This window comes from Nicotiana tomentosiformis, chromosome 2 (assembly GCF_000390325.3).
Source record: "Nicotiana tomentosiformis chromosome 2, ASM39032v3, whole genome shotgun sequence".
Classification (NCBI taxonomy): Eukaryota; Viridiplantae; Streptophyta; class Magnoliopsida; order Solanales; family Solanaceae; genus Nicotiana; species Nicotiana tomentosiformis.
Window position 1 is genome coordinate 158,328,162 of NC_090813.1, and position 12,237 is coordinate 158,340,398.

General features: G+C 40.0%; 1 protein-coding gene across 1 annotated transcript; it reads right to left on the reverse strand.

The window, feature by feature from the left end:
• Positions 1–11,495: 11,495 nt before the first annotated feature.
• LOC138905934 (uncharacterized) lies at positions 11,496–12,014 on the reverse strand. Its single transcript, XM_070194447.1, has one exon. It carries the CDS (start codon positions 12,012–12,014, stop codon positions 11,496–11,498), a length of 519 nt encoding a protein of 172 aa, XP_070050548.1.
• Positions 12,015–12,237: the final 223 nt, after the last annotated feature.

Here is a 12,237-nt window from a genome sequence, read left to right on the forward strand (position 1 = left end):
TTCCACTCAAACCTCGATAACCCCGGTATCACCAACGTCACAGTCATAGCGCGACAATCAAGAATAACATGGTACAAAGATAAAGAATCCATACCCAAGATCACATCAAAAACCACCATATCTAATAATAGGGAGTCTGCCCTCGTCTCAAAACCATAAATAGTAACCACACATGATCGATAAACACAATTCACCATAATAGAATCACCAACACATGCAGACACATACACGTGAGCACTAATAGAACCATGAGGCATATCCAACCAAGAAGCAAAGTATGGTGACACATATGAATAAGTAGAACCAGAATCAACCAATATTGGAGCATCCTTGTGGCACACAGAAATAGTTCATGTAATCACTCTATCAAAAGCAACAATCTTGGTCCTCCTTAGGAACACCTACCATCTTGCCTGGCCTCTACTAGACTGAGCTCACCCTCTAGGACGACCATGTCCTGAATGACATCCACCCCAAACTGGCTGAGCGGGTGGTGTACGAATCATAGTCTGACCTCCCCGCAGCATTGGACCTATACGAAGTTGGGGCAATATAACCTGACATGCCCTAACTCTCCACTCTCATAGTAACCTCTGACCAGAAATGAATGTGGGGCCTAAGTCGGACCCCATGAAGCAGAATAACCACTAGAAGAACTCCGTACCTACAAACCCTAAACCGATGGAGCGCGGTAAGAGCTCTGCGTTAGGAGGGCACTGTATGAAGACTGCACTGATGCCCCTCATCTGGGTGGTGGTGAATGATAAGTTGGCTTGCTAGAATGGCCTCTCCCAAATCAACATCAACCTCTATACAAGACTTCACTAAAGCTACCTGAATGTCGGGACCTATTGTCCCTACCCTGTGTAATCTCCATGGCCTCACTGTGGATGCGCTCAACACGATGGGATTTCTCCATAATCTGGTTAACATTAGCCCTCATCTCAATCTCTCTAGCCATATCAAGGAGATTACTATAGTGAAGACCCTCAACGAATCTCCTCACTCATCAGTGGATATCAAGACAGTAGCAAGACGAGACCGCCCTATAAACCTCATCTCATACTCAGTAACTGACATTAGACCCTACATCCTGAACATCTTTTGAAGGTGTACCACTGAGTGACGAGGATGCAACTTTCGTGAACTTATCTAACCTCTTTAGCTCATCTGCTAACATCGCGAGCCTCCTCAAGCGACAAAAAAATAGTAGTCCATCTGCTCAAGGGTATGAGTAGCTGGAGTTTGCGCTCTGCCCCTTTCCTAGGAAGTAGCTGGTACAATACAAGATACGCCATCCTGAGCCAAACTCTCGAACAAATCAACCATGCAATCAAGACATCCTAAATAGTTGGCGAAATAAATAAGCCTAGGGGAACCTGATCTGGTACCTCCATCTTCGCATAGTCATGAACCTGCTCCTCAATATGAGCTACTGGAAGCTCAACAACTGCTATACGAGCAGGGGTTCTAGTTGTGGTGCGTGCTTTGCCTCGACACCGCCCTGTTATTGCCTAGCTTGGGGTACCAGTGCATGCTCAGCTACACTAGAAGATCTTGTTTTCACCATCTGTGAGAGAATAGAAAAGCAAAGATTTAGACTTAGGGATAAATGGATTCGCATGACAGAGAATGAAAAAAAGAGATGTTTCCTAATAGCCTTACAACCTCTCGAAGATAAGTACAAACGTCTCCGAACCAATCCGCAAGACTCTTCTAGACTTGCTCATGACTTGTGAGACCTAACTAACCTAGTGCTTTGATACTAACTTATCACGACCCTAAATCCCACAAAAGTCGTGACGACGCCTATGTCACGACCCAAACCGCAGGGCCACGACGGGCACCCGGTGCCTTACTCAACTGAGTACCAATGTAACATATCTTTATTATCATACCATCATGGGTAAATAGGCCAGAAGGGGCGTCATGAGATAACAAGAATAAAAAAAAAGGAATACTAGATATAATATGGCCAACATGATATAGAAACTTATACATGTGACATACAAGCCTATAAGGCCGAAATGATCATTTGTATACTCAAAACATAGGTCAACAAGTCCATAAAAGTATCAATATACATGACATCTGTCTACAAGCCTTTAAGAGTACATAAATGTCATAAAGGTCGGGACAGTGCCCTGCCATACTAATCAATACATGTCTAAACCATACTGACCAAATAGGCAACTCCAGAGCAAGTGGAGTGCACCAACCCCTTCCTCTGAGCTGATAGCCTACTAGGAGGACTCTCAACCTATCTATCGGGATCTGCGGCAATGAAACGCAGTGTCCCCAGGCAAAACGGGCGTCATTACAAATAGAGTACCGAGTATATAAGGCATGAAAGTTTATAATATCATGAAAAATTTATAATATCATGCATGTGCGTATAAATGTCATACCATGCATAGGTATATGCGTACATAACATCATCAAGCCTCTGAGGGCATCCTATCATATCAACTCAGCCATTGTGAGTAAAATCATCAACATATACCAGCTGATCAGGTGGTAGTGCATATATAACGTCAAAACCTTTCTCAATACCCTATATACATATAATATATGCATATATAACGCCATCTGGTCATGGGTCAATGTACATATATAAATGAATGCAATGCATAATGAAGTAAGTCAATAAGATCTCTTGGAATGTCATAAGATCAATATGCCTTCGATTAATATCAACTACGTATTTTCTGAGACCCATGAGCAGACGATATAATAATAGGAGATATGGGGAATCAAGAACATAGGCACCCATAGTACTTAAATGAATAGAGTCATTTATGAAAGTTGTACGTTTGCTCGTTTTGTTTGTATCATATGGATCCTGCCAAAAAGAAAGAAAGGATAGCCTTAACATAGCTTAATTCCATTGAGTCCTTAATACCTTCAAAGAAATTCTTCAAACAACTCAACTCAATCTACCATAGCATAAGGAGATTCAAAATAAGTGTTGAGCAAAGGCTAAGTCTGTAACTTAAGCTAGTAGCTCATTTACGTAAATTCGGGTAGCATCTCCCCTGTAACAAGGGCCTCCTCCAATATAATATACCAACAATAACAACCGGATAAATCCAGCAACATATAAATATCAATAACAAGACACCATATAACAACAATAAGTCACAACTACTTCACGACAAGCGGCAAGCTCTGATTGAAATCGGTATAACCCATATCAGCCCTTATAGACTTCTTACGTTAACTTAACAACATCATTAACATGATAATGAAGTCATTCATCAATGATTCCATCCTTATATCATATATTTATAACAAAGGAAACAATCCACAACTCCAACTATCTTCACTCAGCAACTTTATTCACTAGTTCATCTCTAGTCCATCCATTTAAGTTAATCAATATCAAGATAACCTTAAGCACATGCAAGAATACAATATAATTACCTCCTACAGTGGATGCAAGTCAAAATCCATGTTATATTTAGCTTACAATAGCCCAAAACATCCCAATCACTTCATACCCTAAACAACAACTATAGTAGTGTTAAACACCCCGAAAATGTTATAAAGAACGACTAATCCACCATTTTGCCTTTATGTGGTGTTTCTCCACACCATTTCTCCTAAAAAAAAATCCATTAAATAGTATCAAAATATACAGACCAAACACAATATGAAACAGCCCACAAATCAGACCACTACAAGTTGAATAACTCGAACTCACGACTTCCGATAACCATCCAGTGAATTCTAACTATTAGGAAACAAATTTATCAACCTTCATTCATTTTTAAAAGATTAAATACAGAAAGAAGGAATTTTCTTAACTATTAAATACCTTTCAAAACTCAAACTACAAAGAAAACGAGAGGCAATATACCGATATTTACGTCGTAAGGATCGTTTTAATGTTATCGCTACTTGATTTCGTGCCTTGTATGATAATCTTGTTGGAAACCCTTGTGGAGAGCTTGAGGGTGAGGTTAGGGGTGTTATTTGATCGTGATCTCTGGAAGAATGGATAAAGAGATGAGATAAGGGATGTAAATATTCCCTTTTTTTAAAAAGTCAAAAAGGTGCTACTTGGCACCCTATCATTGACCCTTCTTCATACGCTTATATCTTTTTATCCGGATGTCGTATAAATGAACAGTTAAGAGCGTTGGAAACTAGATTCCAAGACCTTAAATTTGGTATATAATATGTCCTAAAAAGACCTAATATAAGGCATGAAATATATTGCTTAAAAAGTATTAGTGACACACCTACTTGTCACCTTTGCAGTCTGTGCAGTCTCGCGAAAATACAAATATGTGGATCATCTTGTAATTCTAAGTATATTGGGAGAAACATTCCACTACATTTGACCTAAGTTTCAGTACATTTATGAATGTAACTTGTGATGACCTTTGCCAACTTTTGTTCCACAACTCTCTTGACTTCAAAACGCAACACATGGCTATCATAAGCCTAAAATAACTTATAACATAACCTCCTTATCACGTTAAGATTCGTAGTTTCACTCCAAAGTGCATGTTATAACATTCAAAACTTATCAACTTTCGATGAAACTTATCTTCTTCAATTTGTTTAGCTTCTAAGCCTTTCCAACTATCTTGGTACTTGTTATTTATGATCTTAAATATTTGTAACCCCCAAGGTAATATGATTAACTTAATTTATGTACTTTCAAGGGTGATCTCATTTCTGAGCTTACATCAACGGACTTACGACGTACTTTTACGCACGAAAACATGGGGTGTAACAGTCTAACACTGCTTGCTAGGCAAGACAACACTCAATAAGTAGGAACAAACATAAATAACATAGATAAAAGTCTCAACAACAGAATAATCATAAATAACTGAAGTCAATAGCAGTAACACAACTAAAACTATCCCATGATCTGGGGTCAACGAATACATGAGCGCTAAAAAATGTAAATATATAGTCTGATCTCAAAATACAAATGTGCCTAAAAAAAGAACAGTAAAAATATGGACTAAGAGATAGGAACTTCAAGGCCTACGAACAGAAACAATAGCTACATCGAATCTCCTAAAGCGGGTATCGATGTCGCTTACTAGAAATCACCTCTCTTAACAACCCCTATATTTGCACACGAAGTGCAGAGTGTAATATAAATACAATCGATCCCATGTTCTCAATAAGTAACAAGCCTAACCTTGGGCTGAAAGCAGTGACGAGCCTGGCAAGTTCCAATATTCAATACCCATGGCTAATAACAACAATAATAGAATAATAACAACAAAAGGAAAGATAGCTCAAATAATATCAAGTTTGGCCCTTTTCACAATGAAAAGAAGAAATAAGCATGCTTTTCAAGAATATCAGTTAAGGCATAAATTCTTCCACCGAAGTCATCTAAACATGTTTTTATCAATTTAACTGTGATTCCAAATTCAAAACATCAAATAGAGACATTAAGTACCAACAAGCATGCTAGAAGAAACACAACCTAGTGCCTAAATGACAAGTATACATGCCAGAATCAACAATACTGTAGTTAAATCATCAATTATAACAAATCCCAACATATATATAGTGCCTGGTACGGTTGCCCTACTTCCAACACACACAACAACACTCAGCACTGTACGGGTGCCTGACACAGGTCCTGCACCAAGCACATATACGACCCGCGTGCCTGCGTCCACGGTTATTACTTGACTCTAATGCTCGACTTTATTATATGCTTTTACTCATCTATTAGTTAGAGGATTCGACTAATAAGTAGTGGCACGTTAGGTACCCCATCGCGACTTAGATGCCAGATTTATGTTGTGACATCAGCTAGGAAGAAAATGTTATGACCCTAAATCCTCCAAGGTTTCATGACCGGTAACCCAACCCTTATCGAACGAACCATCTTAACCACAACGGAATCATTTGATTCGTAATGATATGGTACAAAATGGGGATAATATATCCAAAATAACTTAATAAGATGGTAAAATCTTTGGCAGTTTCACATCCAAATTACGTCATTATTCTGAATAGTTCTGGCCACACATATCTAGGCAGGAGCATCTAAGAGATTAAGAATACATTCTAATAAACGAAAAGAAATGAAATTACACCATAGGAAGACTATGTGCCACCACCGAACTACATGATAGGCTGATTGCTGGAAAAACTGCAACTTTGGATCATGATCATCCAGCCGGTCCACCAGTTTTTACATCTGTGCCTTCAATAATGCATGAGAAAGAAAGAGAAGATGAGGAGTACATGGAATACTCAGTAAGTATTATCTATGTTCCCAATATGTTCATAAAATAAATCAAAGTAGAGTATATAACAATATGCACAAGTATAGTATATAATACCATAGAATATATAACAATATGCACAACAAAGAATATAACAATATTTATAACAACTCAAATATGTACACTCATCCCTTTCATCAGTAGCATAAGTGTAACATAACGATATGCATACGAACTATAGCTTTATGGGCAAAAATAAAGCATATAATGCTATTCACAAGTATCAGAAATATCAACTGAGACGCCCAATATTTTGCGCGTACACCTTTCATGGTTGGTGATTTCTTAGGGATGATCCTTTCCACATGCAACTAAAACGTGAATACACACACTTGCAGTTGAAATTAAAGACACTTACAGAACTCTGTGCTAGCAGTGTACTGAATAATGACTGAACTGGGTGAGCACTGTATGAACTATGGCTAAATAAAGAACCACGAGGAACACGATGAGCTGTCTGAGCGGGCCTAAGAGGACGAACTCTATTGTAATGTGACTGGCCTCCAAATGAGGCACTACTGAACCACCTGAACCACGAGGCCTCTTGGCCTCATGCTCCTCACGTTCAAGCCTGCGGACCTGCTCCAAGTGTCTAGCAATCTCGACCACCTGGTCAAACCTAGCATCCATAGAAACCTCTCGAGCCATACCGTAACGTAAACCATAGTTGAGGCCATCAATGAACCTGATGACCTTTCCCCTCTCAGTGGGAACTAACCATATAGCATGATGTGCCAAATTTGCAAACCTCATCTCGTACTAGGTCACAATCATACCCTCTTGGCGTAATGGTCAAACTCCCTATTCAACTCCTCTCTTTGAGTCTGTGGGACGAAATTATCTAAGAAGATAACTATGAACTCATGCCATGTGAGTGGCGCTGAGCTGGTCTGCCTAACTCATAATCTTGCAATCATCTGTAGGCCGTCTCTTGTCAGCTGAAAAGTAGTGAAAGCGAAGAATCCGATGACTGCGGTCCACAAAATCTTGAGCATAATCTGACTCTGCTCCGCGGAACTCGGGAGGATAAAGCTTCCTAAACCGCTCCAACCTCCACTGCTCTGCATTAGTCATAGGCAGACCAACCTCATCTCAAGTAGCAAGAACGGGTTGCACTAGTAAAACCCCTAGTGTTTGATAACCCCGAGCTAGCTGCTTTGGAGTACGGGCGGGGGGAGTCTAAGCTTCACCCCTAGCTTGTGAAGTAGCTGGTACAAATGGCATCGGAACTGCCTGAGCCAAACCCGTACACACACTCAAATCTAAACCAAAGCCTCCTGAACACTAGGGACAATAATAGGTACCGCCGGTGTCTGAGCTAGTCCCACTAGCTCAACAGTATCTGGAACCTGCTCCTCAGTTGGAGTAACTGGTGGCTCCATGGGTGCTTCCCAAGTTGTAGTGCGAGCCCCACCTCGGCCTCTACCACGTCTCCAGCCACTCACGGCCCTAACTGGTGGAACTAGTGCCCGTCCACTTGATCTCGTTGCGTGTGTCCTCACCATCTGTGAGAGAGTAGAAGAGTCAAGGTTAAAACTTCAGAGAATTAAATCCGCACGACAAGAATGCAAGAAAGTGAAGTTTTCCCTAATAGTTCGGCAGCCTCTCGAAGATAAGTACAGACGTCTCCGTACCAATTATCAAGACACTAATAAACTTGTTCGTGTCCCACAATATCTATAAACCTAGGTCTCTAATGCCAACTTATCACGACCCAAAACAACCAGTTGGGCGTGATGGCACCTGACGCACTTACTAGGCGAGCCGAACATAACAACAAGAAGAAAAATAACAAAATTTAACAAAACGACACAAGTTTTCAAATATAACACAATAACACCAATATATGATAAAATCCCCCAGAACTAGTAAATATAGAGCCATGAGCCCTTATACGGAAATACAAGTTTGAAATGGCCAAATATAATATTGTCTGAAATAAAGACAATAGTACATAAGATAAGAGACGCCAAGAATGCGGTCGAGATTGCAACTCTACCTCGTCTCCTGATGATCATCTCAACAAGCAACTCCACTACTAATGACTAGGTCCAACACCTAGATCTGCACTATTAAGTTCATAGTGAGTATGATTACAACCGACACCATGAACTTAGCAAGTATCATAACTAACCTCGGTGAGGTAAAAGAAGCAAGAATTATAAGTGATACTTGCTATAACCTCTACAATTTCACAAATTCAACAAGTATAGAACAATAATGTGACCTAGTCATAAAGCACAGAAAGAACCATCTGTTTGTACACAAGTACAATTACTCTGCTAGTTAATGATCCAGCATATAAAGATAATATATAAGTAAATCAAGTAAATAAAGACATGTATTGCAAGTAAAGATGAAATGCAAAATCGAAAACACACACTAACCAGAGTTTCCTCAATGTTACCATATCCGTACCAAACCACTGATCATTTTTCCTCAAATCGGTGTGTACACCACCAAGAGAGAAACATGAAAGGGTGACCCTAGGATGATGGATCCATATCCACATGCTGCACGGACTACTCACGTTCTGCATGGACAACTCATGTGCTGCACGGATAACTCACATGCTAATAATATAGACAACACAGAAAAATCGCATGCTGGACGGACAACTCACGTGCCATAATATCAATAACCGGATTAGCACAGACAACTCACTTGCTGCATGGACAACTCTCGGCGTGGCCACAGGCTCAATATGACAATTTGCTCGGTGTGGTCACAAGCTATCAGTACATGTCACATAACACAAAAAACAAATATACAAGATCACATGTACATGATCAATGAATATAAAGTTTTCATATTTCTGGACTGGTATAGATAACATACTAAGGTGTATGCATATGCAAGTGTGCTATCATAGCTCAAATTAGTAATTTAATCATGGAATAGAATTATCAAGTTAAATCAAGAGATTAACCTCTATGTAATCGGTATAGATAACATACTAAGGTGTATGCATATACAAGTGTGCTATCATAGCTCAAATTAGTAATTTAATCATGGTATATAATTATCTAGTTAAATCAAGAGATTAATCTCTATGTAATCTCAAATAAGGCTCAATTAGATCACAACAGGGTACAAATATGATAAACATCACAACATACAACTTAACAATCAATTCAAGGCATTTCATAGCCTTAGCGCTACTCCTAGCATACCCCGGTGCATTCTCATGGGCTAAGCCCCGTACATGAGCACTACCCACAGCACATAGCTATAAAAACATAACTCAGGCAACTAGTACCTCAACCAAGTTTAGGTAAGATACTTACCTCAAGGAAGCCAAATCAGTACGCTAAGAAGTCCTTCCCTCTCGAATCAACCTCTGGGCAATCTCAATCTTTGTAGTTCTAGAGTAACATACAAAGCGATATTTTGTTTTTCTGTTACAAAATAAAAGAGGGAGAGAAATCGACCCCTGCTTGGGTTGCCTACGTATTCCTTCGTGGGAAGTAAGGTTGAACGTAGTTTTGTTACAACAAAAAAACTAACTCTATTTGTCTTCAAACATAGTATCTTTTGACTGCGTCTGAGTTGATTGGGCTTCCTGTTTATTCATCCATCCAATTCTGCCAAGATTAGATTTCCACCTGACTCGGTAAACCACGTAAAGACCTTGCCATTTTGGTGTGAAATTTCCTTTCGCTTCTTCTTGGTGGGAAAAGATTTTATTCAAGACCAACTACCCCAGTGCGAACTGGCTAGGCTTCACCCTCTTGTTAAATACAGTGGCCATCATGTTTGGATATAGCCGACCATGGCATACCGTATCCATTCTTTTCTTATTGATGAGCATGAGTTGCTCCTGTATGACTTGTATCAACTCCGCGTCGTCCAACTTGGCCTCTTGAATGACCCTTAAAGATGGTATCTCGACTTCTTTGGGTATCAAAGCTTCAGTGCCATATACTAACTTGTACGACATTTCCCCAATGGACGTTCTCATGGTGGTCTGATAACCCAGTAAGGTGAAGGATAGTTTCTCATGCCATTTCCTGTGATTGTCCACTATCTTTCGTAGAATCCTTTTGATATTCTTGTTGGCTGCCTTGACTACCCCATTCTTTTATGGTTTTAAGGTTGTAGAGTTGTGGTGGACGATACTGAACTTCTCACAGATTTCTCTTATGAGGTCGTTGTTAAGGTTAGCGACATTGTCAGTGATGATAGACTCTAATATTCTAAATCTGCAGACGATGTTGTTTCAGATGAAATCTACCACTACCTTCTTTATGACGGCCTTGTAGGTATATGATTTAATCCATTTAGTGAAATAATCTATAGCTACCAAGATGAAGCGATGCCTATTTGATGTGGCAGGCTCTATAGGTCCAATCACGTCCATGCCCGAAGCGGCAAATGGCTAGGTTAAACCCATCATGTTTAACTCATTCGGCAGAACCCAGATAAAATCCCCATGAATCTGGCACTGGTGACACTTTTGTATGTAGCGGATACTATTACTTTCCATAGTCATCCAAAATTATCCGGATTTCAAGGTTTTATTGGCTAATATGAACCTATTTATGTGTGGTTCACATGATCCTGCATGTATTTCTTCCAATAACCTGATTGCCTCGGCAGCATCTACACACCTCAACAAACCTAACTTTGGGGTCCTCCTGCAAATGACTTCCCCATTGAGGAAAACGTGGTTCGCCAACCTCCTGAGGGTTTGCTTTTGACTATTAGTAGCATTCTCCGGGTATTCTCTAGTTGCAAGAAATATTCTGATGTCGTAATACCATGGCTTACCGTCTGGGTCTTCATCTATATGTAAGCAATAGGCATGTTGATCCTTATCTCTACCTCGATAGGGTCGATGTAGTTCTTGTCTGGATGCTGAATCATAGATGATAGAGTTGCAAGGGCATCAGCGAACACATTCTGAATCCTGGGGACGTGCTTGAACTCAATCTTCGTGAACTTCTTGTATAGCTCTTTCACATAGTGCAGGTACAAAAGGGTCTTGACATTTTTGGTGGACAATTCCCCTTGGACTTGGTGTATCAATAGATCGGAATCCCTATGACCAAGAATTCTTTGACGTTCATGTTGACTGCCATTATGATCCCGAGGATGCATTCTTCATATTCAGCCATATTATTGGTAGAACAGAATCTTATCTTTGCCGATGCGGGATAGTGCTGTATGGATTCTGAAATAAGAACTGCCCCAATTCTGACTCCTTTAAAGTTTGCTTCTCCATCAGGGATATGATTCTGCAATATCTTCTCTATCAAAAAATACTTCTTCATTGGGAAAATACGTAGTGAGTGGCTCGTAATCCCAATCCACCGGATTCTCTGCGAGGTGGTCGGCCAAAGCTTGCCCCTTGATAGCCTTATGAGTTATGTACACAATGTCAAATTTGCTGAGGATAATTTGCCATTTAGCGAGATTTCCGGTAGAAATCTGCTTCTGGAAGATGTACTTGAGCATTTCGAGACGAGATATCAGGTGCGTAGTGTATGCTGACATGTAATGCCTTAGTTTCTGGGCGATCCAAGTCAGAGAACAACAAGTGCGTTCTATCAAAGTATATTTGGCCTCGCCTGGCATGAACCTCTTACTTAAGTAGTAGATGGCCTGCTCTTTACTCCCGGTTTCGTCATGTTGTCCCAACACACAGCCAAAGGCGTTATCCATGACTGACAAATATAGTAATAATGGCTTCCCGGGTTCGGGAGGAAGCAGCACTAGTGGATTTGACAGATACTCTTCCATTCTGTCGACTGCTTTCTGGCATTCTTCTGTTCATTTTGTGGTAGCATCCTTTTTTCAGCAACTTGACAATGGGTTCACATATTACTATGGACTAGGCTATAAAACGACTAATATAATTAAATCTATCTAGAAAACTCATCATATCTTTCTTACTCTTTGGAGGTGGCAATTCCTGAATGGCCTTGATTTTTGATGGGTCCAGTTCTATCCCTTTCCTGCTTAC

Excerpts from the sequence above, each read along its gene's own strand:
- LOC138905934 (XM_070194447.1), bottom strand. The coding sequence starts at position 12,014 with ATGGAAGAGTATCTGTCAAATCCACTAGTGCTGCTTCCTCCCGAACCC.